Source organism: Lactuca saligna, chromosome 7 (assembly GCF_052625555.1).
Source record: "Lactuca saligna cultivar CGN05327 chromosome 7, ASM5262555v1, whole genome shotgun sequence".
Taxonomy (NCBI): Eukaryota; Viridiplantae; Streptophyta; class Magnoliopsida; order Asterales; family Asteraceae; genus Lactuca; species Lactuca saligna.
In genome coordinates, this window is record NC_136423.1 from 11262501 (window position 1) to 11289070 (window position 26570).

A 26570-nucleotide genomic window follows, 5' to 3' on the forward strand; every position below is an offset into this window, starting at 1 on the left:
CGACTGGGTGGAGAAAACTTATCACATGAATTCTGATATTTCTGAAAGGCAGCTGTGTGCCTGTTTAGGAAAATGCATAAAAGAAAGCAACTTTAACAACAGACAACAGTCAAACAGATAATAGATAATACGGATAATGTTATAAGTACCTTTTCATTACAATACAACGACCAAAACCACGATCCAAAGATGATTTATTCATAACAATGGCATCTTCAATATCATAACCACTATAACTCATAACTGCAACAGTTGCATTTTGTCCAGCTCCAAGCTTATCATACCCAACCTAAAAAAGAAAGGAACTTTTTACATTTATTTTTACTAATAAAGAAAAGCAATGAACTTGTATAATTTGGTGAGATAAGACAAAATATATACCAGCTCAATTGTTCGAGTTGTCAATAGTGGTCGTTGAGGATAAGCCAAAAGGTAGATCAAAGTATCCATCCGACATAGCTTCATTTAAAGAAACACAACATGCAAGTCTCAAGTCACTACACATAAATATATATATATATATATATATATATATATATATATATACATATATATATATATATATAATATATATATATATAATCTAATGCATGTAAACATGTAATAAACATTTGGGGTATGTTTCGTTGAATGGAATGGAATGAAAAAAGAACAGAAATGGAATAAGCAAGGTAATGGAACAAATCATGACATTCCATGATCATGTTTTGTTTGCCTGTATTTTTGTATTGAAATATAATTAATGAGTTTTTTATTACCAATATAAAATTTGATGACTAGTGTAGGAAGTAGAGAAATTTATATACCTGGTTATATGCAATATTACCCATTGCTTGCTTTCCCATGGCACACTGAAAGCAAAAACATAATCATCCAGCATAACAAAGACAGAATTGAAAAGGAAAAGGACACAATTTGCTCTACTCTCACTACCAATTTTATCCTTAACAACAACATACTTACATTTTCTTTACTGGTAACAGCAATGTATAACAAGTTTCATGTTACATATTGGTACTATTTGTATAATGCTTAAAATAAAGTACATCTTAGTATCCTACGAGTTTGAGGTTACATATAGCTAAAAAATTTAAGTATGTTGCTATTATCTTGTGTAAAGAATAAAGTACATTGCCTATATTGGTAAAAAGAGTAAAGTACATTGCTATTTCCTACAATTTGACTATAAAAAAGTAGGAATAAGGACCTGATAGGTATTTCTTGGGGACTGGTTATGATGAGGAAAAGGAATGAGCCCAGCACAAACACCTAAGACTGTGAAAGGTTCTATTTCAATATGTGTTGTCTCACTGGTGGCTTCTCCTTCATATAAAGCAATCTAAGATCATAAAATTAAATAAGAACGCAAGTTATATATATATATATATATAATCATTTGGAATATTTTTATTTCCAAAAAGTTGAAAAATTAACAAACCAAAGCATTGTTCTCTTCATTGACGTCAAGATACTCTATCAATCCTTCCTGTAGAAAGCTATCGAAATTGCGAACTCCATCCTTTAATGAAGAAATGAAAATAGAATGTTATAAATTATAAAGATGAAATTACATTGCTATTTCTTGCATTTAACTGATTGGGTATCAACATACCTTCAACTCTTTCATGTGATGATGCTTAATTCTTGAAACACCTTTGTCAGCAATAACAAGTGGCCGACAAACACGCCCACCATCTGAAGCTATATAAACACAACGCTGCCAAAAAAAAATGACCATTTTACCCCTGGCTGTGCAACACATGTGACTTTGTGAATTTTGAAAGTCTGGAGAGCTTGCTTGCTTACTTGTTTCTCATTGACATAAACGCTTACAAAATCTGCTATTTTACCCGCCCTTCTCAGTTTCCTCATTGCATTAGCAAAGAACTAGAAATTTTTATATAAAAGAGTAGATAAATATGAATATAATGATGTGATAACATTAAATAATTATATCAAAAAGTGTAATATATGGATATAACCTGTGGCTTCCTATGCTTTCCAAGGATAAGACCATTTAATGTGATGAGATATGAACTTGGTGAATGAAGTTCTTCTCCAGAAAGTTGAGACAAGTCTTCAACTCCCAAGCAGGAACACTGATTGACAACAAAGATGTTTAGATTCTACAAATAGCAACATACTTTAACTGATTTGTTTATTAAAACAAAATAAATTTCAACTTCACAATATATATATATATATATATATATATATATACAAATAATTATAAAAAAAAATCATGAAAGCAAGAAATACCAAGGTAATAATAGGGCCTTCCTCTTCATCAGTTGTAACATGGGTCATCAAAGCCAAATTTTTCACCAATCCACATTGTTCACCTTCAGGAGTGTCACATGGGCAAAGCATTCCCCACTGTCATTGTAGTACAACACATCAAAACGACGTAGTTTTGGGTCGTGATGTGACACTTCAAGATTGATATATATGTGGCACATACCTGGCTAGGTTGTAAGGCCCTAGGTCCACTGACTTTCCTTGACTTTTCAAACTGTGGTGAAATTTTTGTCATGTATCCATATGCTGCAATGAAGGACAGCCTTGAAACAATCTGTTACAAGTGAATTTTTCAGATTTCTTTTTATAGATTGTGAACATAACATAACATATACTTTTATGGATAAAGTTGACACGAATAAAGTATACTAGAAAAAGGGAAATAATCACCTGTGTTATGCCTTTTCTGTCCATCTTAAATCGCTGAACGTTCCAATTTCCAGTAGAGAGGCTGCGCTCCAAGCCATTAGTAATATCATCTTTCATTAGATGCTGCATAAAAATAAAAAATATAAATTATAAACTGTTTAAGCACAACAAAAGCTCAAAACTATGTCGTTTTGAGTGGTTTTATAACTCCACAAGAACCATGTGTGCCCACTAAACCAGAAGGATGAACTTTTTACTCAAAACTACATCGTTTTGAGTACTGTTAATCAGTCATATTTATAAAATATCTAGATTCCAACTATGCACACTAAAAATCATTCATAAGTTTTCTGTTAAATTAATCATATTCAAACATGTTTAAAAAATTGACCAAATCTTCTTGTATAGCTGTGAATAAATCTTCATTTGAGGAGTAATCTACTGTAGTTAATTTGAAAACACAGACAATATTATTAGTATAATTTTTCATATTCTTTTGAATTTGTTAATTTCAAAAAAAATGGTTACTATAGCATCCTGCTTCCATTTCTGCCTATTATAGCATTGTACAAAACCTTAGGAAGATAAAATTGGAAGTACAAAGATTTGAAAGTAGGATGCTATAATAAACAAATAAATTGAAGTGTGTTGGATTAATCCTGTTATAATATGAAAACAGTCTAACACTGATTTCAAAGTTTAAAATGTTTAGACACAAATATTTTATTTAACAAAAAGATGACAATAAAATAAGTTACTAGTATAGTATGTATCACATGGTAGGTAAAGATTAATAAAACTGACATACCTGAGATATATCAAACCTGCTAGAACGACTGCTCTTGTTTAGGATTGAATCTACAAGCTTAGCTAAATTGGTATTCAGTGTCTTGAACAGGTCCTGAAATATGAAATTTAACCAAATATTTTATAAAAAAATTAACACTGATGAAAATAACACTAAAAAAAGTAATCTTGTCAAGCAACTCACCTCAAATAATATTGATATTAATTGCCCCGAAAGCTCTAGTCGCTTATTGCCTATATAATCCTGTAAACTCATTGAATTGACAATCAGTAAAGTACTCTGTGTGTGTGTGTATATACACACGGCTGAATGCAAAAAATAGCAATGTAAATTCATTTATTTGTGTACTCTAGCATCCTACTTCCAGTTTTCTATTACAGCATTATACTTCAAACCATTTTCTTAGCACTCTAAAAACCCTATCCAAATATAGCACTTTACTTTCAATTTTTTTTTCTTATTAGGACATTATACTTTGAAAAATCTCCCAATGGTAGAAGTGAAAATTGCTTTGTAATTCATTGACATAGTTATAATTGTGTAGATTTTTTAAAGTATAATGTTGTAATATGAGGAACTGAAAGTAGGATGCTATAAATAATAAATCAATGTAGGTATGTTGCAATATTTGCACTTACCTTATAAGAAATAAATCAATGAAAGTGCACACACAAAAAATTGCAATAAACTTTCATTTATTTGTGTACTATAGCATCTTACTTTCATTTTTTTTTTTTCATATTTACACTTCGAAAAATCAACCCAATTGTAGCAGTGAAAATTGCTTTGTATTCTGTATAATTATGTAGATTCTTAGAGTATAATGTTGTAGTAGGATTGTAGGAAGAACTGAAAGTAGGATAATATGATAAATAAGTCAATTAAAGTACATAACTTACTTTGTCATCCATGGAATCCTTGTTTAAAAGTGCATCCATCATGCGTCTCAACATTACCACAACATATACGCATTTTGGATGAAAATTATTATCTCGCACCTAGAGAGATAGATAGATATACAATACATTAAAAAATCATATATTCAATCATTGACTTTATTTGACTATCTGACTCACCCGAACTATGGCAATAAAGATATTCCGAAGAACACCCAAAGCTCCCTCATCCTAAATGGACAACAATACCCTTCTGTTACACATCAACCAAACTCTGAAATATCTAAATAAAATGAACCATAAGCCTTAATAGGATACATACCTTACCAAACTTGTTCTTCTTATGCTGGCATTAAACACATGAATAATCAGAAACGGACATAATATGTGTAAGCAAAAAAAGATGTTTCAGTATGTAATTGTCAGTATTAAGTAAGAAAATGAGTACGGAATTGAATTCCATTGGAATACACAAATCCTTTGATCAGTGGATTTCAGCATTCCATCCTAAAACTCATGGAAGTCAATTCCCATCATTTCCTCTAACTGAATATCATGAATAAATGTTCGGAGAATCTTTTTTGATGCATTACACTATAGAATTATCTGAACTTAAAATTAATTTAAAAGAAATTATCAATTAATCAAAGTTTCTGGTACCCGTGTTAACAATAGAATGTACCTTTTTTTCAAGAAATTCCAAAGCTTGTTCTTGTGTATAAATACCATGATTTGCACAATCCTGAAATGGGAATGATAAAACAAGGTATTAATTGTCTTTTACCAAGCACATATAGGTTACTTTTGCATTTGATATAAAAATTAGGATTAAATGTGAGAAATACCAATGTATATTCATTGATTTGTTTATTATAGCAGAGCATACTTTCATTTATTCCTATTACAACATTGTACCACAAAATATTGACCGATTATAGAAATGTAATCCAAATACAAAGCAAAGGTTGGAAAAAAGTCAAAGTTGTCAAAATAAGGCATTATTACTACATTTTTTATAAACAATCGTAGGCTTCTCTTCAATTCAATGTTGACAAAGTCAACATGAAGCATACCTCAATAGATGGCAAAAGCAGAGCAGCATACTGAGGATCTCTACCAAGCATTTGCACAACTTCCTGATCACTTTCCATACCCATAGCTTTCATAACCACCATGATGGGAACCTAAAAGAAAAGCCAATAAAGAAACAGAACAAAACGAAAACAATGAAGAGGAATCTCAAATCTGTTATAAGAAGTAATAAAAAATTTATCTTGGAATCATATAAACAAAATTCTAAGGAAATAAATCATATACAGATAAAAACTATACCTTGGAAGTAAAAGAATTCAAACTCAAATATATTTTCTCTTTCTCCATTACTATAACTGTTTTACTCTTTGTCATTGCTGTGCTGCTCATAATAGATGCCTGGATGCTGGATAGAGAAACAGGAAGGACGTACGTATTCAGTGAACTAAATGGTGGGAGAAATAGCAATGTACTTTATTTTATACTAATAATAGCAGTGTACTTATATTTTTTACCCAGAATAACAATATACTTATGCTAACAATGTGAGCAATGTGTTGTAATTGGTACATATTGCTATAATTGGTAAAGAAATGTAAGTATGTTGCTATTATGCATAAAGAAATACAAGTGGGTTGCTATTATGCAAGAAAGAAATGTAACTACATTGTTATTATGGGTTACATATTGCTATTATCACTAAAAATGTAAGCATGTCATAATGGGTAAAAACAAAGCACATTGTCTAATATTGGTAAAGGAGGCAAGGTACGTTGCTATCTTCCACAATTTGCCCTTTTGTTAAATTAGCATAAAATTTGGGAAGTTAATACTCACCAACCCTTCTTATCTGTGTCTATGATTATCCTGTTCTTTGAAAGTTGTTCTTGAATTAAAATAACCTGGAAGAATAAAAAAAAAATAGCATACCATTAATAAAATCAATAATGATTGATAGACAAGATATAGAAATATATTCAACTCCACATTAGAAGTCACATTTTGTTTTAGCTTTCAAGTAAAAAAAAAGTTTATTAGGAATTGATAGAAATAGAGTAAGTGTCTTTTAAACATGCGTTCAATCAAAAAACAATATTACAAAAAAAAAGGATAAAAACATATACCTAATTTATAAACCAAAAAACTCAAAATCAAAAGTACAATGCTTAACTGGGTAGATTTTTAAAAGTGCAATGTCCTAATAAGAAATAAACGGAAGCACAACGTTGTAAACGAAAGAAATTAAAATAAGATGCTACAAAAAATATATAACCAAAAGTATATTGCTATTTTTTTTTTTTTGCATTTATCCATTTATGGCATTAAAAGTGTATAAACTTGAGATTATATAGGTCACCTTTTCATTTCCTTTCACAACAAAATATCCGCCCGGGTCAAGTGGGCATTCACCTACTTTTGCAAGTTCATCTTCATCTTTCCCATAAAGGACACATTTACTGCTCTTTAACATGATAGGCATTCTACCTATAATAACTTCTCTCTGCAATGAAAGATTTAACATTTAAGCTCAGAAAGTGATGATGAAAATATTAACAAAGAAATTAGAACTTACTTTAAACAGTGGATGGGTATTTTGACCATGATTGCCATTGCAATACTCAATGTTCACATATATTGGAGCCGAATACCTAAAAAATGAACAAAAACAAAAATAAAAAATCACAAGTATAAAATTAAGGCAGGATGGAGATGGTCAAGCGTTGTCACATTGTTATACAACTTCTCTCTCTCTCTCTCTCTCTCTCTCTCTCTCTCTCTATATATATATATATATATATATATATATATATATATATATGAAGGGGGTTTTTTGTAATTTTCCCTCAATGCTTACGTCATGTCACCTAGCCGACACTTTTGAGGACTCATTTCATCGGTAACACCATCAACAACCACAGAAGGTGTTCCAATCCAAACATCTCTATATCTGCCATAACCACACAAAAAGATAAAAAAAAATAAGATTATTATAATAAAAGAACTAAATGGTGTTTCTTCTTGACTTAATCTACTTAATCAGACAGGACTTAGTCTGGTAAGCTATAGAGGTGTGTTTCTTTTTGACTTGTTGCTGAAAGAACAACTTAATAGAGAAAGTTAGGGGAAGGGGCGTTCCCTATTAGCTCCTAATTTTTTTTTAAAAAAATTCCCTGATTATCTCAAATATTTAATATAACATCATTTACCCACACAACACTTATGGGTTTGTTTGGCAAGATGGAATGGAATATTAAACATACGAAAATACAATGTATAGTTTTAACTCAGATAAGAGTATAGTATAAAAGAAAATATTATAGTTTTTGATTAATTTAGAAAACAAGATAATAACTTAATGAAAATCGCAGTATTTTTAAAAAAGTTACATAAAAATAAAGGTCATGTTGCGATCTTTCATTTCATTCCATGATGGAATCAAAAAGAAATAGCTTTTTATTATTCCAAATTTCCAATGGAATGAGTAATTCCATTCTTTCTCCGATTCCATCATAATAAAAACTACTTAATAAGAAACTGACTATAGAATCAATATACTTGCATTTAAGTAGCAAGTGGAATGTGTTAGCAAAGCACATGAATTACAAAATTGGATCTTTAAATGATATAGAATTTACAAAAAAAAAAAAAAAAAAAAAAAAAAAAAAAGACATAGAATGGCATTCTTCTACCTGAGATAGACCTTATCATCCAATCTACTTTTCACAAGGTCATTAGCACGAACAATCTTCTTTATTTCAGTATTGACAAAATAATTAAAGGAGTCCAAATGTTCCTTCACTAATCCCCTCACCTGCAACTCTTTAAAAGTTAACACACACATACTAATATATAAACAGCAATGTATTATAGTATCTTACTTTCCTTTCTTTCTATTATAACAATGCACTTTCAACTGTCTTCTTATTAAAGCGTTGTACTTTAAAATCACCAACTAAATTACAACATTGTACTTTCAACTGTTTTCTCTATTTATTAAGGAAATATACTTTGAAAAAGCAACCCAATTATAGCAATTGAAATTGCTTTGTATCCAGATAATATTTACTATCAGTGGTAGATTTTTCAAAATACGATATTGTAATACAAAGAAATGAAAATAGGATGCCACTTCAATTCATTTACTTAACCCTTTAAGAAATTACTCAACCCTTTACAGTTTACTCTTTTTGAAGTCCTGCCATAAACAGACCCTTACTGCAACTAGCAGATTTCTTGAGATTGACAATCTAGAGATTTCCAACAGTTTTACTAAAACATCCTTATATTTCTACAAGGAAGTGATCCTTTCAATTTTCACCAATGGCTAATTGAATACTTAAATTTAAGTGCATTTACCTTGAGAAACTCGGGAAGTAGCTGAAACTTATCAACAGCAGACTTTACAGGAGCAGCAAGGAATTGCCTGTCAACTTCTCTCATACTGTAACAAAAACAATATATATATATATATATATATATATATATATATATATATATTGAAGTGAGAAAAATGATGAAATCAATTTATCATTAAATATATTGCATACCCTTGACTTGCATCCAAAGTCACCCCCATTAGTAGTGGTGGTTACTGGTTATAGACCGAATTTTCACTTGGGCACCTAGAAATAGAATACATAATATAATTAAATAATAGCTCGTAATTATTAATTAGTAACAACTAACCATTTGATATTAAGTGCTAGCAAGTAGCAACTAACAATATTGTTTTTTTAAACAAGCCCACAAAAAGGTTGACACATTTGAACTTAAACATATTGAATTTCAACAAATCAACAAAATGATCAGCATATTTTAATTTAAACACGTCAATTTTTAACAGAACCGTAACAAAATATTAACAACAAACAAAATCAATTTTACTTGAAAAAGGAACCCTAAAAACAAAATGAATGAAGAATTAGCCCGTTTGCATTGCTTTGTAAACGTGCTTGATTGAGTTTATTGTGTGATTGTTAGTTGGCTGATGAAATATTGTCAGGCTATAAAAAGTATATCCCTGCATTGGTGATGCAGCGATATGCTATTTCATGTTTAGTGACGGGTTATTAGAAACTCAAATATATAGTTACCTTAACGATAATAGCAATTATAATCTAAAAATAAGTAAACTATAGCCATTATAATCTAAACATAACAAAAACTATCAGTGAATCACAAATCACACCTACAGGACTATTATTAAGACTAATAGCTGAACAATTATCATCATATAGATTAGCTCATCCAAAGGACTATTGCGAAAAGGTGGAATCACAAAAACTTGAACAAAAGTAGTACTCTTCTTTAAATTTGATCAAGGAAGATGAAAGAAAGACAAAAGGATAGTAGTGAACATTAACAAAATTGAAGAACAAAAAAAACTTGAGATGTATTTGTGACTTAAAGAGAAAAAAAAAACAGATTGTTTTTTAAGGTGTTGTTTGTTTTTTCGAAGTGAAACTGTCTGAAGTCTGCGGACCACCTCTGCAGCCCTCTGCAACAGAAGAGGTGGACCAAAGTGCTGGAGACTGTAATGTGAAGCATGTTTGTTTTTTTAATGTCTACAGGCTGCTGCAGATATTAAAAGATTTTAAATAAAGTAATTTAATAAACCGAAAATAGTTTTTTAATACCAAACTTTTTTAGAATTTGGCACCAAAGATCAAAGGAACAAAATTCGATTCTCTAATGTTGTCAAACAATGCATACACTTCAGAATTTGGACCATTAAATTTTGATACCGAGTAAATAAATATATAGAGTACACAGTCTTCTTGCCCTTCGGTATCACCTAGTTTCCAACATGTGGAGAGCTTCTATGAGGGTAAAATTGTACATTTACATCTAAAAAAACTGATGTTATTCCATGATTCCAAACTGAGATGCTTGAAATAAATTATAACTAAAGTATACAACAATCCACCATTTTGGATTTTGAACCTCAAAAGTTTTTCAAAATCTTCTCATTAGGTACACCATTGTCAACAAGAATAGAAGTAACTTCCTACAAAAAACATTCGTATCAAACAACATTACTAATTTACTATTATCAATAACAATTTCCCTGTCAACTTATAAAAGGGCTAATTTGCTCTTTAGGCCAATCATCTTTTAAACAAATAACATTTTGGGTTGAAATCCAATATGCAAGAATTACTTACTCGGTTGAAATCCAATTCAATAGTGTAATGACAACCCAAAAGATAAGTAACCCAAATAGCAAATTGAATGCTACTGATTGCAATTTACAAAAAAATTATATATATATAAAAAAAATAAAAAATAAAAAATAAAAAATAAAAAAAAAAAAACCTCAGCCATCTGTTTTTGACCACAAAGCACAGCCCCGATTGACTCTAGTGCATAGAGCTGTTTAGCTCTTGCAAAAGCTGCCGGTACATCCCCTAACTCACTAGCACAACTATCAGCAGGCTGGGCAACACTGGGATAATTGTAACCCCAGAAGATTCCCAGGCTTTGAATCTATCCTATACTGGTTGAAGAAAATGGAAGATTAGAATCAGTTTGAGGTTAGAAGGGTAAGAAATTTAAGGATTATAGTGAGAACCTGACGATGGCAGCAAAGAACGAGCACCGGGAAGCAGCAGCGGCGACCGGCGAGCGGCTGGAGTCGGCGATCGACGAGAAGAGAGCTGAGAACGAAGAAGGAGAACGGCTGGAGCGATCTTCTGTGTTTCTTTTTTTCGTTTAGTGCGTCTTTTTTTTTTTTTTTTTTTTTTTTTAAAGATTAGGTTAGAAGAGGTGAGAAAAGTCCAGCCCAATGCTGTGTGGTGGGGAAGAGGCGGGTTTTTAACCGAAATCTTTTAAAAATCTGCTGCGTATTTACATATTTTTTGTGTTTTTTTTTTTAACCGAAATCTTTTAAAAATCTGCTGCGTATATTTTTTTTGTTTTTTTTTTTTAATTTTTTTTTATGTATTATGTATTTATATGTATTTTTGTATATTTACGTATTATTTTGGTTTTCTTATATAGATTTTTATGTATTTTTATATATATTAAATGTTTAATTGTATTATTTTTACGTGTTTATATATTTTTTACGTAAAAATAATACACTTTAACATTTAATGTAAATGTTTATGCTTTGAAGAATAAAAGGTCACATTACCAAGCAGTTTTTTCTAACTGTTTATGCTAAAAAAACCACAGGACCAAACAACAGTAAAACAACCACAGAATGTAAAACAATATTTTTGTATAAGAAAAATGACCACCGAATATAGCGAAATAAGAAGTTAAGATGGCGGAGGATGTAGCACATGAGGATTGAGCACAATGATCACTTAGTATATAAATAAGAAATTAATATTGTTTCTTCTAAGCAAATTAACGAACCGCACCTGTTTCTCTCGAGCAAGGGAGTGGAGGCGGCAAAATGGAAGCTTCAATGGCGGAGAATGGAGCACGATTAAAGTCGGCCGTCAAGCAGGGAGTATTTTTTGCAAATATGGGGCATTTTAGAAGTCATGCGTACAAACGGAGTGGTCGGCGGAGACTGAATTAGGGGTGTTTGGGAATGGTTATTTAAAAGGTTATTCATAAAAGCAAATTTGTGTTATTTTATCAAAAAAAAAGTCCCGATATTTTGGGCAAATTTTTAATAAAGTCCTAAAGTTTATTTTTTGAATAAAAAGTCCTGATTTTTTCTCATTTTTAATAGAAAAGCCCAAGAAACCTGCTAATTTATTTACTTTAGCTCTTTTTGACATGTTCAGCAGGTCATGGGACCAAATTGTTAATTTTTCAAAAATAACGGAACTTTTTTTTGCAGATTTCGTCAAAAAATTTATATAATGTATAAACATATTTTTTTACATATCTATATCAAATTTTACGTATTTGTGTATTTATTATGTTTATATATATATATATATATATATATATATATATATATATATTTACGTATTTTTATGTATTTTAAATGTATAATCGTATTTTTTACTTATTTATATGTATTTTAAACAATATTACATACTATTTTTTTATGTATATTTATGTGTAATTTTTTATGTATTATGTATTTATATGTATTGTGTATTTATATGTATTATGTATTTTTACGTATTTATGTATTTTTAAAGTTTTTTATATAGATGTTTATGTATTTTAAATATATAAACGTATTTTTTACGTATTTACATCTATTTTTTAGTATTTTACATATTTTTTATGTATTACGTATTTATGTATTCTTTTAAGTGTTTTATATAGATGTTTTTGTATATTTATGTATTTATTGTTTTACGTATTTATATGTATTTTTTTAAACTATTTTACATATTTTTTGTGTTTTTTTATGTATTATGTATTTATATGTATTTTTGCATATTTATGTATTCTTTTGGTTTTCTTATATAGATTTTTATGTATTTTTATATATATTAAATGTTTAATTGTATTATTTTTACGTGTTTATATATTTTTTACATAAAACTAATACACTTTAACATTTAATGTACATAAAAATACATAAACATCTATATAAGAAAACTAAAAAAATACATAAATACGCAAAAATTTATATAAATACATAATACATAAAAAAAAACACATAAAAACACACAAAAAAATATATGTAAAGTACTTAAAATATATATATATATATAAATACAAAAAAACATCATAAATGGTCCCTGTGTTTTCCCAGATTCTGAAGTTTAGTCACCGTGGTTTAAAAACCTCATAAATGGTCTCTGTGCTTTCAAAACTTTTGACGATTGGTACTTATTGCTAACTCTGTTAAATTTTGTTCGTTAACTGAACGGCATTTTCGTCATTTCACTACCACAGGGATCATTTATGATGTTTTCACTTATTTTTTTTAAAAAAGAGAATAATACGCATATGTTCCTCCCCCCTCTCTCTCTCTCTAAAACTAATGAAAGGGTTAGTAGATGATTCAAACGATTGATTTTTGGGGAACCTTAGTTCCCGTCTTCCAACAGGTCGAGAAGTGGAGGATACAAATGAAATCAGTCGAATACATATGAAGGCAGATGCGAATGAAGGCAATCAGTGACTCTTCGTTCCTTTACCGTCATCAACAGCAAAGAAGATGAAAGGGAAAGATCCTCCGATGCTCGTCTTCGTTGGATTAAGGAAGAGAAACACAGCGACGGTATCAGGGGTGTTTTGGGGTGATGTTGTTCGGAAGGATGATGAGAGGTCGCTCCTCAATGGTGAATCAAACGCTTTGAAGAAATCGATTTGCAGTTGAATTTTTGAAGTCAAAATTAGTTTGATTGATTTCGTTCTTTCACATCTGATATCAATTTAGAGTCGATTTCAATGGGTTGAGGGTCGAAATCAATTGGAGATGGAGTTATAAGGGCGAATGATTTTGATTTCAATATGTATTGAGAAATGAGAACTGATAACGAAGTGAGGTGGATGTGAATTCGTTTGACTGGTGATTCGCATCTGGTAAATCGGGGGAGTCGACAGCCTTGTTCACGATTTTTTTTTCTAAAAACGAAAAATCAAAGGGATGTGCTTCGTTACTTGAATCACAAATTGCTCACTTGTTTAGTATGTTGGCTGGATTTCGATTTTGAATGATGAGTGATAATCGAAGGTTTGCTAGCTATTGGTAGTTTGTTGATTGATGATTTTGTTTACTAATTTGGAATCGATGGAATCTAAGGGTCGAATTTCTTGAAAACGAATGAAGCCATGGTTCAATGGAAATTGTTTGCAGATAGGCGACTAGGAATGATGTTGTACGAAGTGTTCATGGCTGTTGTTTGGACTGTGATAACGATTTTGAGTTATTGCTTGAAGAAACGAAGTCTGATTTTGGGGTTGATCGATTCGAAGGTTATTTGCCTTGGGTTTGGGAAGAACTGTAAGAACGAAAATTTGGGTTTAATGACTAACAAAAGAATTTTGGTTTGGGAACGAACATGCTCAATTTTTGGGAAGCAGTGATGTTTAGTTTTTTTTTAAAATTATATTTAGTTTTTTCTTTTTAAAAAAAATAACTGAAAATATCATAAACGGTCCCTGTGGTGTGAAATGGCGAAAATGCCCTCAATTAACAGACAAAAGTTAACGGAGTTAGAAATAAGGACCAATCGTCAAAAGTTTTGAAAACACAGGGACCATCTATGAGGTTTTAAACCACGGGGAGTAAACTTCAGATTTTGGGAATCCACAGGGACCATTTATGATGTTTTTTCTATAAATACGTAAAACAATACGTTTATACATTTAAAATACATAAATATACAAAAACATCTATATAAAAACTTTTAAAAAATATATAAATACATAATACATAAAAGATATGTAAAATACTTAAAAATAGATATAAATACGTAAAAAATACGTTTATACACTTAAAATACATGAACATCTATATAAAAAGCTTTAAAAAATACATAAATACGTAAAAATATATGAAAATACATATAAATACATAATATATAGAAAATAACACATAAAAAATATGTAAAATGGTTAAAAGATACATACAAATAAGTAAAAAAATACGTTTATACATTTCAAATACATAAAAATACGTAAATATATACTTATAAAAATATAAAAAATACAAAAATACGTAAAAATAGATATAGATATGTAAAAAATATGTTTATACATTATATAAAATTTTTGATGAAATCTGCAACAAAGTCCATTTATTTTCGAAAAATTAACAATTTGGTCTCATGACCTGCTAAACAGATCAAAAAGGATTAAAGTGAATAAATTAGCCGGTTTCTTGGGCTTTTCAATTCAAAATGTGAAAAAATAAGGACTTTTTTATTCAAAAAATAAAATTTAGGACTTTTTCTGGAGATATCCTTATTTTATATTTTAAGTTTGTTTTGAGGTTTTTGGATAAATTAGATTATAGCTTATTAGTTTATTTGCGGTGGAAATAAGCAACAAGCAATTGGGGAGATACTTATTAAAATCATCTTATTTAGCTTATCCCTACCACAATAAGCTGATTTTTAAGGATTGATATCCAAACATTTAAACTTAGGTGTTGTTTGTTTTTTGAAAAAAAAAAAAAAAAAACATCTTTAGACCTCTTATTGTTGCGCGTCGCAGCACACGCACAACACTTTTCATCTCGAAGCTATTTGTTTTTCAGAAGTTTTCAAATTAAAAAACATTTGGGCGTGTTCTTCTTGGCGCAACACTTGTTTTGCCTCTTTCTACCTCTTCCAACCTCTTCTTTTTCTTTTTTTCTTGCTAAAATATTGATTATATATTGCTGAAATCTTATTTCACATTTTTTTTATTCTTGTTGATTTTTTTTTAATTGAATAATAATATTTTGTTGATAAAATATCATTTTTTTTTATGTTAAAATATCATTATTTTTTGCTGAAATATCATAAATTCTTACCGAAACGTCATACACTATTAAATTTTCGGTATTAAAAAACTATTTTCGGATTATAAAATCAATTTATTTTATTTTTTTAATATCTGCAGCAGCATACAAATGTTAAAAAAAAACAAACACGCTTCTTATTACAGTCTGCAACCGTTTGGTCCACCTCTTCTACTACAGAGGGTTGTAGAGGTGGTCCATAGGCTTATTGTGGTGAGAATAAACAATAAACAATAATCATCATCTTTTTTCCCTATCCAAACACCCCCTTAGTAATGTTTCACATTTGCCTAATTTTTCATTTTAATTTTTTAGCAGGTTTTAGTTTGGGGCACTAAACGAATTAAAATGTTGGGGTCATTTGGTCTTTCCTTTATTTAACTTTATAAACTTTCTTCATTTATCTGGATTTGAGACCAACAATAATAAAACTAAAATGTTTATAAATGGTGAAGTTAAAAGAATTTATGAATATATAAGCCTATCCTCAAGATGGACTCACTTGGAAAATAAATTATTTTAACTATTTTATCTGTAGCTATGGCATTAGTTGATGATCCAATCACTTCTTTAATTGATATAACATTTATTAGGCATATATGTATCTCTTCTTAGTCCCTTCAACATCCTATCATTAGTTTATATATGATGATAAATTATGCATTTTTTTGGCTTTAGTTGTGGATTGTTATGATATTCTTTTATATAGTATAAGTGACATAAAAGTAATAGTCTAATGGTGTCTCTTCTTATGATATTCTTTATTGGTCGTATAAGTATCTCTTCTTAGTTCCTTCAATATCCTAGCGTTAGTTTACATATGATGATAAATTTATGCACTGGTGTGTAACATATATTTCTTTTTCATTGTTCACCCATAATCTCACCAAAAAAACACAAACAACTCACGTGTTGCTGTTAATATTATTGAGTAGATATGATTAAGCTAAATATTATTACAAATTTTCTTCTTCTTCGCAATACCATGGGTCTTTTGTTCTTGATTTAATCATTTTTCCCCAAAAGTACATGCAAGCGTATCAATGTTACAAACAACATTATAGACAAATCGAAGCTAGAAAAACATAAGTGATGTATACCTTCAGTAAGGTATCGTAATTCTCTCAAAATAATTCAGTAAATACAAGGTAATGTCTAAGTGTAAAAAATTTATCTAACCAAAAAATTAACCCTAGTCGGCTATTACCCATAATCAGTTGAGGATATAATGGAAAACTTAAAACTAGAAGATGATGGAAAACTCAAAACTGGAAAAGTGGAAAACACGTGTCGTTTTAGTTGAGGTTGTGATGAGATGAAAATTCTCTTTGATCGATTAGATCTTACGCAGGTTTATCAGAATCATGCAAACAAAATAACACACAAAAGAATGAACCAAAAATGAGTTGAATGATTCAATATATTCACGCCTCAGCAGAGCTCGACAAAGAACTTCCATTGTAGAGGCTTTTTAGGGTTACAATCGATAAAAACAAAAACGTTATGAATGATCGACTTAATAGCTACGTACCAAGATTCATGCAAGTATCTATAAATACTAAAACCCTAAATATTAAATTACGGATTGACAAGCCCAATCCGGATACAAAACTGGGCTAAGAAACGAGCCCAAGACGCAACACATTTTAAACCCAATAATCTCCCCCTTTGCGTCAATTGGGGCGAGACCTCACTTCTGCGGCACCAGCTTTCTTCACAGTCTTGAACAAGCATGGAATAATGGCCAAAAGTGTTTGACGGAAATGAATATACCAATTGATCATGTCGTTGAAGTATTTCTTATTACTTTCAGAATTCTGCTTGCATCGATTGATGATTCCCAGAACATGCTCCAAGCAGGAAGTGGTGTAAAGATGTTTGTCAGCCAAAGCGAATAAGCATTTCTGACCTTCTGCCCTGGTGAACATGACTGAGTTTCGCTTTGGGTAATCTTCCCCATCTGCATTATATTCAAATCGCTTGCAGAACCAATTGGAGTGATAGTAGGCTTCTTTCTGAGGACACTTGCAACTTCTTGATCCAACTTGGCAACCTCCAAAATGTAGCACACCAACATCCTTTTGAAATGATCTATGATCGGCCCATATTCCATTTCATTGATGAGGAGAATGTTGTGCAGGATTATCCAGTCATGAGGATTTAGATTGGGAAGATCAGCTAGAGAGATGACATGTTCGGTTTTGTCGGACCCCCTCAAGACCTTGAATCTGACATTTGTGAAGTTACCCTCCCGAACGGGTTTGAGGACCCGAACGTTGATAATCTTCTGTGCACTCCACGTCTGATACTAAGGTTGAGCAGTCCTCAGATAGAAATCGATAAGTTCCCTATCAACCTTCGGGTGAGGATGAGGGACTTCAGCTATGTGGGCGAATGCATGAAAGATAAAAGCCTTTCAGGTCAAGGGCATGTCAAACTGAGAATCAACCGAATTGACCCAGTCCAAGGAGATCACGGGTTCAAGCCAAAGGGTGTTGGGGGACTCGATAGCTTCTTTGACAAGCTCTTCAAGATTCCAATGAGGAAATAGGGTTTTTCGGCTTTCAAGGAGATCGTGAGCCTCCTTTATCTTCCTTTCATTAGCTTCAGCCTCCCTAGCAATCCGAGCATTTGTATCAAGCTCCTTCTCCCTGGCCTGTTTCTTCAGAATGTCAACAATAGTTTCTTTATCCTCACTTTCATCACTGTCATTTAGAACCTGTTTGCCTTTGTCTTGAACACTCAAACCTGATGCAAGAACAGTTGTTGGTTCGGTTGCTCTAGGAGGAACTAATGAAGAGACTGGAAGTGGTTGAGATTAAGCTTTGGAAATAGGAGGAGGTTCAGATTGATTTGTGCCCTTTGAAGGCTTTTCTCCCCCTTGTTTCGGATGGGCCACCTGCTCAGGAAGCCCCTCAATTCGGCTAAGCAAGGCAATGGCAGGGGCAAGCTTCTCAGCAAGAGTTCGCCTCACCGAGTAGTTGAGAATCGGATCATGGGTTTCAATAATATTGGAGAGAGCTCCATGGACATCCGAAACACAACTCTGAATCACAGCTTTCTCCGACCGAAGAGAGTTGACCTCCTTCTCTGCTTGGGAGAGTTGATGACTTGTAAGTTGGAGCTCAGATGTTTTGCGAGCAAGTTCATCCTTTGAAGAAGATTCTGTGGCAAGGGATTGCTGGAATTTGAGCAGACGATCTTCAACGGATGACTGAAAAGATTGGTTGTCTTCTTTGAGGGTTTGACGAAGACTGGCGAATTACTGTTTTTCTGTTTCAAGGGAAGTGGCCAGCTTCTCCACAACCGAACGAACCTTTTTGGCATTAGTTTCGGCTGCCCCCTGCAAAGACTCCAGAAAGATGTTAGCATCTTGAAATAGTTTTTCGACTTTTTCGGTCGCCGCAGCACAAGCCTTTGTAGATTTGTCAATAGCAGCAGTAGCGGAGTTGATTGAGGCTTCGTGTGCTTTGGTGAAAGTATCCAACATCCCCTTAATGGCAGCTTCCGAGATATGGGACTTTGAGGAAGAGGAGGAAGCGACGAGATTATCAATCTTCTCGTGGAGTTCCTTAATGTGCTTTTTGATGACAGGAGCATCATCATCATCATCACTTTGAACCTGGTAGGGGATGTAGTAAATGGAATCGAAGGTCATGTCTTCCCCTCCTAGAAATGTCTCGGTTTCAACTGAGTGAGTGGGAGATAAGGGTGCAGTGGATGGTCCAACTGTGGGAGTAGGTTCGGGTGCTGAAGTTGGTTCGGGTGTAGGTGTATGTTCAGGTGCTGAAGTACGATCCCCCGTATCATATACGTTGGTTCGAACTCCAGTGGTTGTTGTTTTGGTGGCTTCAGAAGAAATGGGTGGTGGTATAGGAATAGAAGTGGGTGGAATGTGAGTAGAGGTAGTTATGGGGGGAATAGAAATAGAGGAGGTTATGGTGGGAATGGAAATAGATATAGTAATAGGTGGAGAAGATATAGGTTCGGTGACAACAAGTACCTAATGAATAGGAGAACGGGGAGGAGAGTCGCCTCGAATCGACTCTTCAAATTCTAAACCTTCATCGTGCGAATCACTCGAGGAAGAAGCAAGAACAAGTTTACGCTTCGGTTGTGTTTTCTTCTTCTTCAGTGGAGGAGATTGGGCTGCTTTTGTCAACTTACGCTTCTTAGGAGTACGGCCTTTCGCTCCTTTTGCAGCTTTCTTGATTTTCCCCTTCTCTGGTTTCTTACCCCTGGTGGCAGGTTTGTCTGCGTCATTAATAGACTGAAGCATCTCAAGTGTCAACTTTCTCGGACCCGAAGGAGGAAACTCCTTGTAGGTTTTGAAGATCCTGCTCTCCTTGGATACACCAGCGTACATGGACTTTGGAATTGAGCCAACAAAAATAAATTTGGAGGGATCAGTCACAATAATCTTGGTGGTATGAAACACACCAATCGAGGAGAGAGGAGAGTTGGCCACAGTGGGGACATGATATTTGTCCATAGCCCATTTTGTGACGATCGTCCAAAAACCTGGCATAAGATATTTCAGTGTGCCGAGAGGTAGAGCCAAAGCTTTGAATCAACTATTGCCACAAGACCGAGTCGTAATCAAGGTTGATCCCATTGTACAGACCATAAAGGATGGTCATGAATAATCGGCTGCCCCGTCAGAACCTGCACTCCGCTCAGATAAACCCTTGAATAGGATCATGAAAAAGCCATTCCATTGAGGAGGAAGGCACGACTTCTTGAATTTTGTCACCCTCGTAAGGATTTCTGTGTATCCCATGTTATAAAACATGGAGAAGAGTTGACCCACAGTGATTGAATCAGGGTTAACCCTCGATTCGTCAGGTTCAAACCCTAGAAGCCAACAAAATCGCTACTTGGAAATGGAGGATTTGTTGTCAAGAAAGTCGAGGTAGATACGATCAACAGATTTGTCGTAGTGAGCGGTGGAGAAAACTTGTGAGAGACATTCCATCGGTACGATTTCAACCTTAGAGAGTGCGAGAATTAGTGGAGAGTATTTGAGACACTCCACTATCGGATACATAAATGCATCATAGGATATTGGGTTGAGATCGATGACCAGCCTTTGCTATGGTCGGATTGGAAGAATGGTAGATCAGGAAGAGGTTTCATGGACTGAGGAGGAATCTGCCATTGTTGAACATTTCAAAGAAGAAGAGGAATAGTAGGAGAAAAACCTTTGTGTGCTTTGTGGGTTGCGATGAAGAGGAGAAACTTCTGGGGTTGAACCCTTTATATCGGTTATGGAGGAGAGAGAAAAATTCGCCCCCAAATCTTCTCGGAACTCGGAACGGCGCTTGATGTGATTGAAAATTGACAGTTAGCATCCTCGATGATTATGCATGAGAGAGAATATTGTTTCCTTTTAGCACGCGTGCCTGTCAAATCACTGTTGAAGCCGATAATCTTCCAGTTGAGTTAGCACCTTTTCTTTTAAATAGTTGTCATCAGTAAAGAGAAGTAAGGACTGATAAAAATCATAACGTGTCATGTGACAACCCGATATTTCCACTCTTTGTAATGGCCTAATAGGTCAAGTATTGTAATCACTTTTGAGTTAATAAAATTAACGTTGATAATAAAATGTCCAAAAACTTTCTATTTAACTATCTACTATGTTTTATATCATTAAACCGGGATCGTACGTAAAAAGAATGCCCAAATCCGGCTTCGTATATTGAAGTTAAGATTTTTTACAAATTCGGCTTAGCAACAGACAACTAAAAACTCGAATCGGAGATCGAGCGACTTTTGGCCGGAATGACCTAAACGAGAATCGAAGGTCTCGACAATGGTATTTCAGCGGTAAGAAGTCTGGCAAAAACCGACGTCAGATAAAGAAGTTATGAATTGTTTAAAGAAATTTCTTAATCACGACATTTTATAAATAAATAATAAAAATAATTTCGGAATTTGCCGATGGAATCTAAATGAAAGTTGTAGAGTATGGTCTCACCTTCGCAGGGATATAAAGAACATCGAAAACAGAGTTCGTATGAAGAAGATATGAATTTTTGAAGTTTATTAAATAAATTATATATTTATTTAAATCAAAATCACGTATTATCCGAAGGGGGAGTCAGAGTACTCATCCGAGTTACGCGCCGATATCGTCAAAGAAATGAGAGAGATGGGGTGGATTTCCCGAAACCCTCGCATCTCTATTTATAGGAGGCTGAGAGGCCTCGTTACGCGCCGCGTAACCCCGTACGCTCCGCGTATGCGAAGGCCTTGGCCTCGGATCGTCTACGTCGCACCTGTGCGAACCACCGACCCGTCCCATCCGAGCTCTGAGGCAGTCGAGGACTCGGTCACGCATGACGTACGCGTACGCCCAGCGTACGTGCATATGCCCCGCGTAACGAGGCCTCTCAGCCTCCTATAAATAGAGATGCGAGGGTTCCGGGAAATCCACCCCATCTCTCTTATTTCTCTGACGATATTGCCTCGATTTCTGTGCCCGCACTACTCCGAAGCCCTGGTCATTTTGCTCAAGTCCCGAAGGTCGATTTTACTCCTGAGATTCCCGAGAATAATCCGTTTCCCGAGACGAAACTCTGCCCGGTTTTTCCATCTCGCTATCTTCAAACTTTCAAGTGAGTTCATACCCCTTAATTAACCCTTTTTAAATATTCTAAATGCTTTTATATGCTTTCTAAGGGGGGAAATACAAGTAAAACACACGACTACTTTCGGGTGTTATATATAAAGATTATTATACACTTTTATTAAGTAGAATCATATGTAATTTATAAACTTTATAGGGAACCCCCGTATACAAAATATATTACAATAGCATTCTATCTTTAAAACTATAAATTGTTGTAATGCATGTATAAACTAAACATTTTCCTATATTTAATGTATATGTGTCTATCTTAGGCTCTACAAAAATCTATGCTTTCATAACAAGTGATTCCTTTTCTAGATATTCTAAAACAAACGAGGCACACTTTTAGAAAACTATAATAGGTATAGTTTTATGAGGACATTGCTAACTTTTACATACTAGAAACACGATTTTCAAGAAATCACTTTCATATACAAGAGCAAACGAACATTTTAAAACGTAAATCTGTTTTTATACTACGGTTCTGTGAGACATTAACTTCACGTACGTTCGAGTACACATTTCAAGTCCTGTATTATATACCAGAATCCCTTGGAGGGGGAGCATGGTGTTTGTGTATAGATCTATACGGGCTTGACAACCTGCGCCTTGACTGTTAGCTACAGTCCACCATTTGGGGTGACAAACGTCATAACATTCCAATGCCTGAAGAACGTTGTGTATAGGCATTCCGAGTCAATAATATGGTTATAAAACTCACACGAGGTATTAAAAATACATTGATTTACAAGGTTTTCAAACATATTGGTTATTTGTACACTTACATACATTTTTGGAAACAAACTTTGGTCTTGAAGGAAGACTAATTTTATACTAGTAGAAAATATAGGATTTTCTAAACACAAACCAACAAGGACAAGACATTTCATTTCATACAAACATTGTCATTAAATACTTATGAAACTCACCAGCTTAAATGTTGATCTACTCTTTCAAAATTACTTGTATGTCCCATGGATTCAGTAACTACAGGTATCATTATGCTTTTGATGAAGGGATGTTGCGGCGCTAGTTTAATCTCATATTTTGACATCATATTGTAACTGGTTTTGAACATGTTACTTTTGACAAATGTAAACTTTCAATTATATATATGATGGTTGTATTGCTTTCTTTACTATGTATTCATTTGTTACATTACCACATGAAGTCATCATCCCCCGAACGTTTCCGCCGTTCAGGTTTGGGGGTGTGACAGTGTCCTTGTTGAGTACATTATTAATAACCAAAGCTTCATAAGGGAAAGTAGCTGGTAGAGAACCGAACCAAACTTTTGGAAAATCAAAGATTTTCGTGCATAGAGTGTCAAAGATAAAGAAATAAAGCTATATCTACATGGGATTTTGTGATGTCAATATGGACACAAAACAATAGATCCCGGGCACGAATCTCTTCCGTCAAAGTTAAGAGAAACTTCAAAGTATCTGTGTGGTTTCCCGTTGAATTACGACTCAAGCACCTGTTAAGAAGTGTTGAAAGGCATCTTTTAATGAGGCTTTAGTAGGGTGGCTTTCGCTTCGATTCAGAATTCCGGATCTTGACATAAGACCGAAACCGAACGAAGTACTTGTGAGACCGATGTGATATGTTGAACAAGTAGGTTTGGAATATGTTTAGTGACTTCTTGGAAAGTTGTTTGGTGTGAAAACCCAAAAAAAAAAATTAAAACTGGATTCTAGATGAAGAAATGTTACGGTATCTAAGATTTTCATAAGAATCGCACAAAAAGAAAATTTGAGAATTTCATGGTACAACCACTTGGGTGGATTCATTAATTCATGGGTGAAAGCTAGAGCAATTTTAATTGTTCACCGTCAATGCATTGTGGGTATTGAAGTGTGGGTTTCACTTAGCACGTAGTGACATAAAGCTAAGATCATAAACACAGAGATTGTGTAACCATAATCCTCGGTGGTAAAGACAGAGAGTCTCAAGGGTTACGTTGGTGAACCGAAAGTAGATGGAGAATATAAGGAGGTGGCTTAAGGACCGCATGTACCTTCTGCTAGATAATCTTGATAGAGCAGAGAAACTCTTAACTCATATGAGAAGAGTAAGGTAGCTCTAGACCGAGTAGTATAAATTAGCCTGATTTGGAAGAAACGATAGATATAGATCGAATCATTAAGGCCTATTCAAGATCGTAGAGGCTTAAGACAACATGCGGCAACATGCTTCTAGGGACCCTTAACTAGTTCATTGTGAAATTGAATCATACCTGCCTTAGATCCACAGTCGGTTATACTTGTATTCGTATCACCTAAGAAAAATAAAGAGATACACCAAACAAACCAAACACACATTCGAGAAAGATAAAACTTAGAGAAGGTTTTGAATTTTTTTGGAAAAAATAATACTAAAAACAGAAATATAAAATGTTTTTGGATTTTTGAAATTTTCTGAAAAAGAATAAAAACAGAAAGATAAAATATTTTTGGATTTTTGAAATTTTCTGAAAATAGAGGAACAAAACAAAAGTGTCCAACCGTAAACAACGCCTTTTTGAGATAAGCAAAAACAAGTTTAGTGGGACCGAACCCGAAATAGACTGAACATTCGGTTCATTTCGGTTCCTGTGCGAACCACGCCCGAAATAGACTGAGCGTTCGGTTCATTTCACTTTCAACTTTTAGTTTTGAAAAAGGTGTTTTTGGTACTGACTCTGATTCTATCATACCTAGGCCTTGCAGGATCTTATTGAAACTTGCTTCAGGAAGGGCTTTGGTGAAGCTGTCGGCCAGTTGATCAGTGGTTCGAACAAAGTGTATTTCGACATTTCCATCTTCCACATGATCCTTAATAAAGTGATACCTTAGTTCTATATGCTTGGTCTTGGAGTGTTGCACTGGGTTATAACAGATCCTAATTGCACTTTCTGAGTCACAATATAGTGGGATCTTTTTCATATTGAGTCCATAGTCCTGGAGTTGGCTTTGGATCCAAATCACTTGTGATGTGCAGGAGGCGGCTGCAATGTACTATACTTTGGCTGTAGATAGAGAAACACAAGTTTGTTTCTTCGATTGCCAGCTAACTAACTTTCCGTCTAGGAATTGGCAGCCTCCTGTGGTGCTTTTTCAGTCTAGACCGCATCCGCCTAAGTCGGCATCTGAGTAGGCTTTGACAAAGAAGCCTGAGTTTGAGGGATACCAGAGACCGAGAGAGGTGGTTCGCTTCAAATAACGGAAAATATTCTTCACTGCCAGCATGTGTGGTTCGCGAGGATTTGCTTGAAACCTAGCACATAGCATACTGAAAACATTATATTGGGCCTGCTAGTTGTGAGGTACATTAGGGAACCAATCATTTGGCGATATAGCGTGATGTCGACTGCCGGTTTTTCCAAAGATGGTGTGAGTTTGGTGCCAAACGCCATAGGGACTTTGACCTTTGAATCTCCCATCATGCCGAACTTGGCAAGGAGAGTCTTTGTGTATGCTTCCTGGTTGATAAAGATGCCTTCGGGTCCCTGTCTAATATTTAAGCCAAGGAAAAAGTTAATCGGACCCATTGAGCTCATTTCAAGTTTAGTCTCCATCAACATCTTGAATTCAACTGTTAGGTTGGGATTCATAAAGCCGAAGATGATATTGTCGACATAGATTTGAACAATCATGAGGTGGTTACCTTCCTTTTTACGAAAGAAGGTTGGGTCAACCGAACCTTGTTTAGATTTAGACATCTTTAAAAACTTAGTTAAAGTTTCATACCATGCCCTAGGAGCTTGTTTCAAACCATAAACAACCTTATCCAAGATGTAGCAGTGATTTAGATGCTTTTCATTTATAAAGCCAAGAGGTTGCTCCACGTACACAATTTCTTCAAGTTCACCATTCAGAAAGACACACTTCACATCCATCTGGTAGACCTCAAAATTTTTGTGTGCGACATAGGCAAGAAAAATTTGAACTGATTCCAGTCTTGCAACTGGAGCGAATGTCTCTTCGTAATCGATTCCTTCTTCATGGCAATATCCTTTTACCACTAGCCGAGCTTTATTCCAGATCACATTGCCCTCCTTGTCCAGTTTGTTTCTGAATACCCATTTGAGACCGACAACTGAGTCATCTTCCGGAGTTGGAATAAGTCTCCAGACCTTATTTCTTTCGAACTCATTGAGTTCGTCTTGCATTGCCT

At 33.7% G+C, this 26570-nt stretch overlaps 1 protein-coding gene across 1 annotated transcript in view; it reads right to left on the minus strand.

Moving 5' to 3' along the window:
* LOC145004291 (DNA-directed RNA polymerase III subunit 2-like) overlaps positions 1 to 11138 on the minus strand; it is a 16048-nt gene extending 4910 nt beyond the window's left edge. The window contains exons 1-29 of the mRNA XM_078963183.1: positions 10976 to 11138; positions 10720 to 10900; positions 8952 to 9026; positions 8761 to 8845; positions 8094 to 8215; positions 7259 to 7351; positions 6977 to 7052; positions 6761 to 6904; positions 6241 to 6305; positions 5704 to 5809; positions 5445 to 5555; positions 5054 to 5113; positions 4694 to 4717; positions 4552 to 4602; positions 4375 to 4473; positions 3659 to 3718; positions 3476 to 3568; positions 2689 to 2790; positions 2462 to 2572; positions 2260 to 2376; positions 1983 to 2099; positions 1807 to 1887; positions 1613 to 1717; positions 1439 to 1519; positions 1208 to 1339; positions 807 to 851; positions 382 to 459; positions 150 to 289; positions 1 to 60 (exon numbers count right to left, since the gene is read on the minus strand). The exon at positions 1 to 60 is cut by the window's left edge and continues 28 nt beyond it. Coding sequence (XP_078819309.1) covers positions 1 to 60; positions 150 to 289; positions 382 to 459; positions 807 to 851; positions 1208 to 1339; positions 1439 to 1519; positions 1613 to 1717; positions 1807 to 1887; positions 1983 to 2099; positions 2260 to 2376; positions 2462 to 2572; positions 2689 to 2790; positions 3476 to 3568; positions 3659 to 3718; positions 4375 to 4473; positions 4552 to 4602; positions 4694 to 4717; positions 5054 to 5113; positions 5445 to 5555; positions 5704 to 5809; positions 6241 to 6305; positions 6761 to 6904; positions 6977 to 7052; positions 7259 to 7351; positions 8094 to 8215; positions 8761 to 8845; positions 8952 to 8980 — 2387 coding nt within the window. The 5' untranslated portion in view covers positions 8981 to 9026; positions 10720 to 10900; positions 10976 to 11138. The remainder of the gene's footprint in view (positions 61 to 149; positions 290 to 381; positions 460 to 806; positions 852 to 1207; positions 1340 to 1438; positions 1520 to 1612; positions 1718 to 1806; positions 1888 to 1982; positions 2100 to 2259; positions 2377 to 2461; positions 2573 to 2688; positions 2791 to 3475; positions 3569 to 3658; positions 3719 to 4374; positions 4474 to 4551; positions 4603 to 4693; positions 4718 to 5053; positions 5114 to 5444; positions 5556 to 5703; positions 5810 to 6240; positions 6306 to 6760; positions 6905 to 6976; positions 7053 to 7258; positions 7352 to 8093; positions 8216 to 8760; positions 8846 to 8951; positions 9027 to 10719; positions 10901 to 10975) is intronic.
* Positions 11139 to 26570: the final 15432 nt, after the last annotated feature.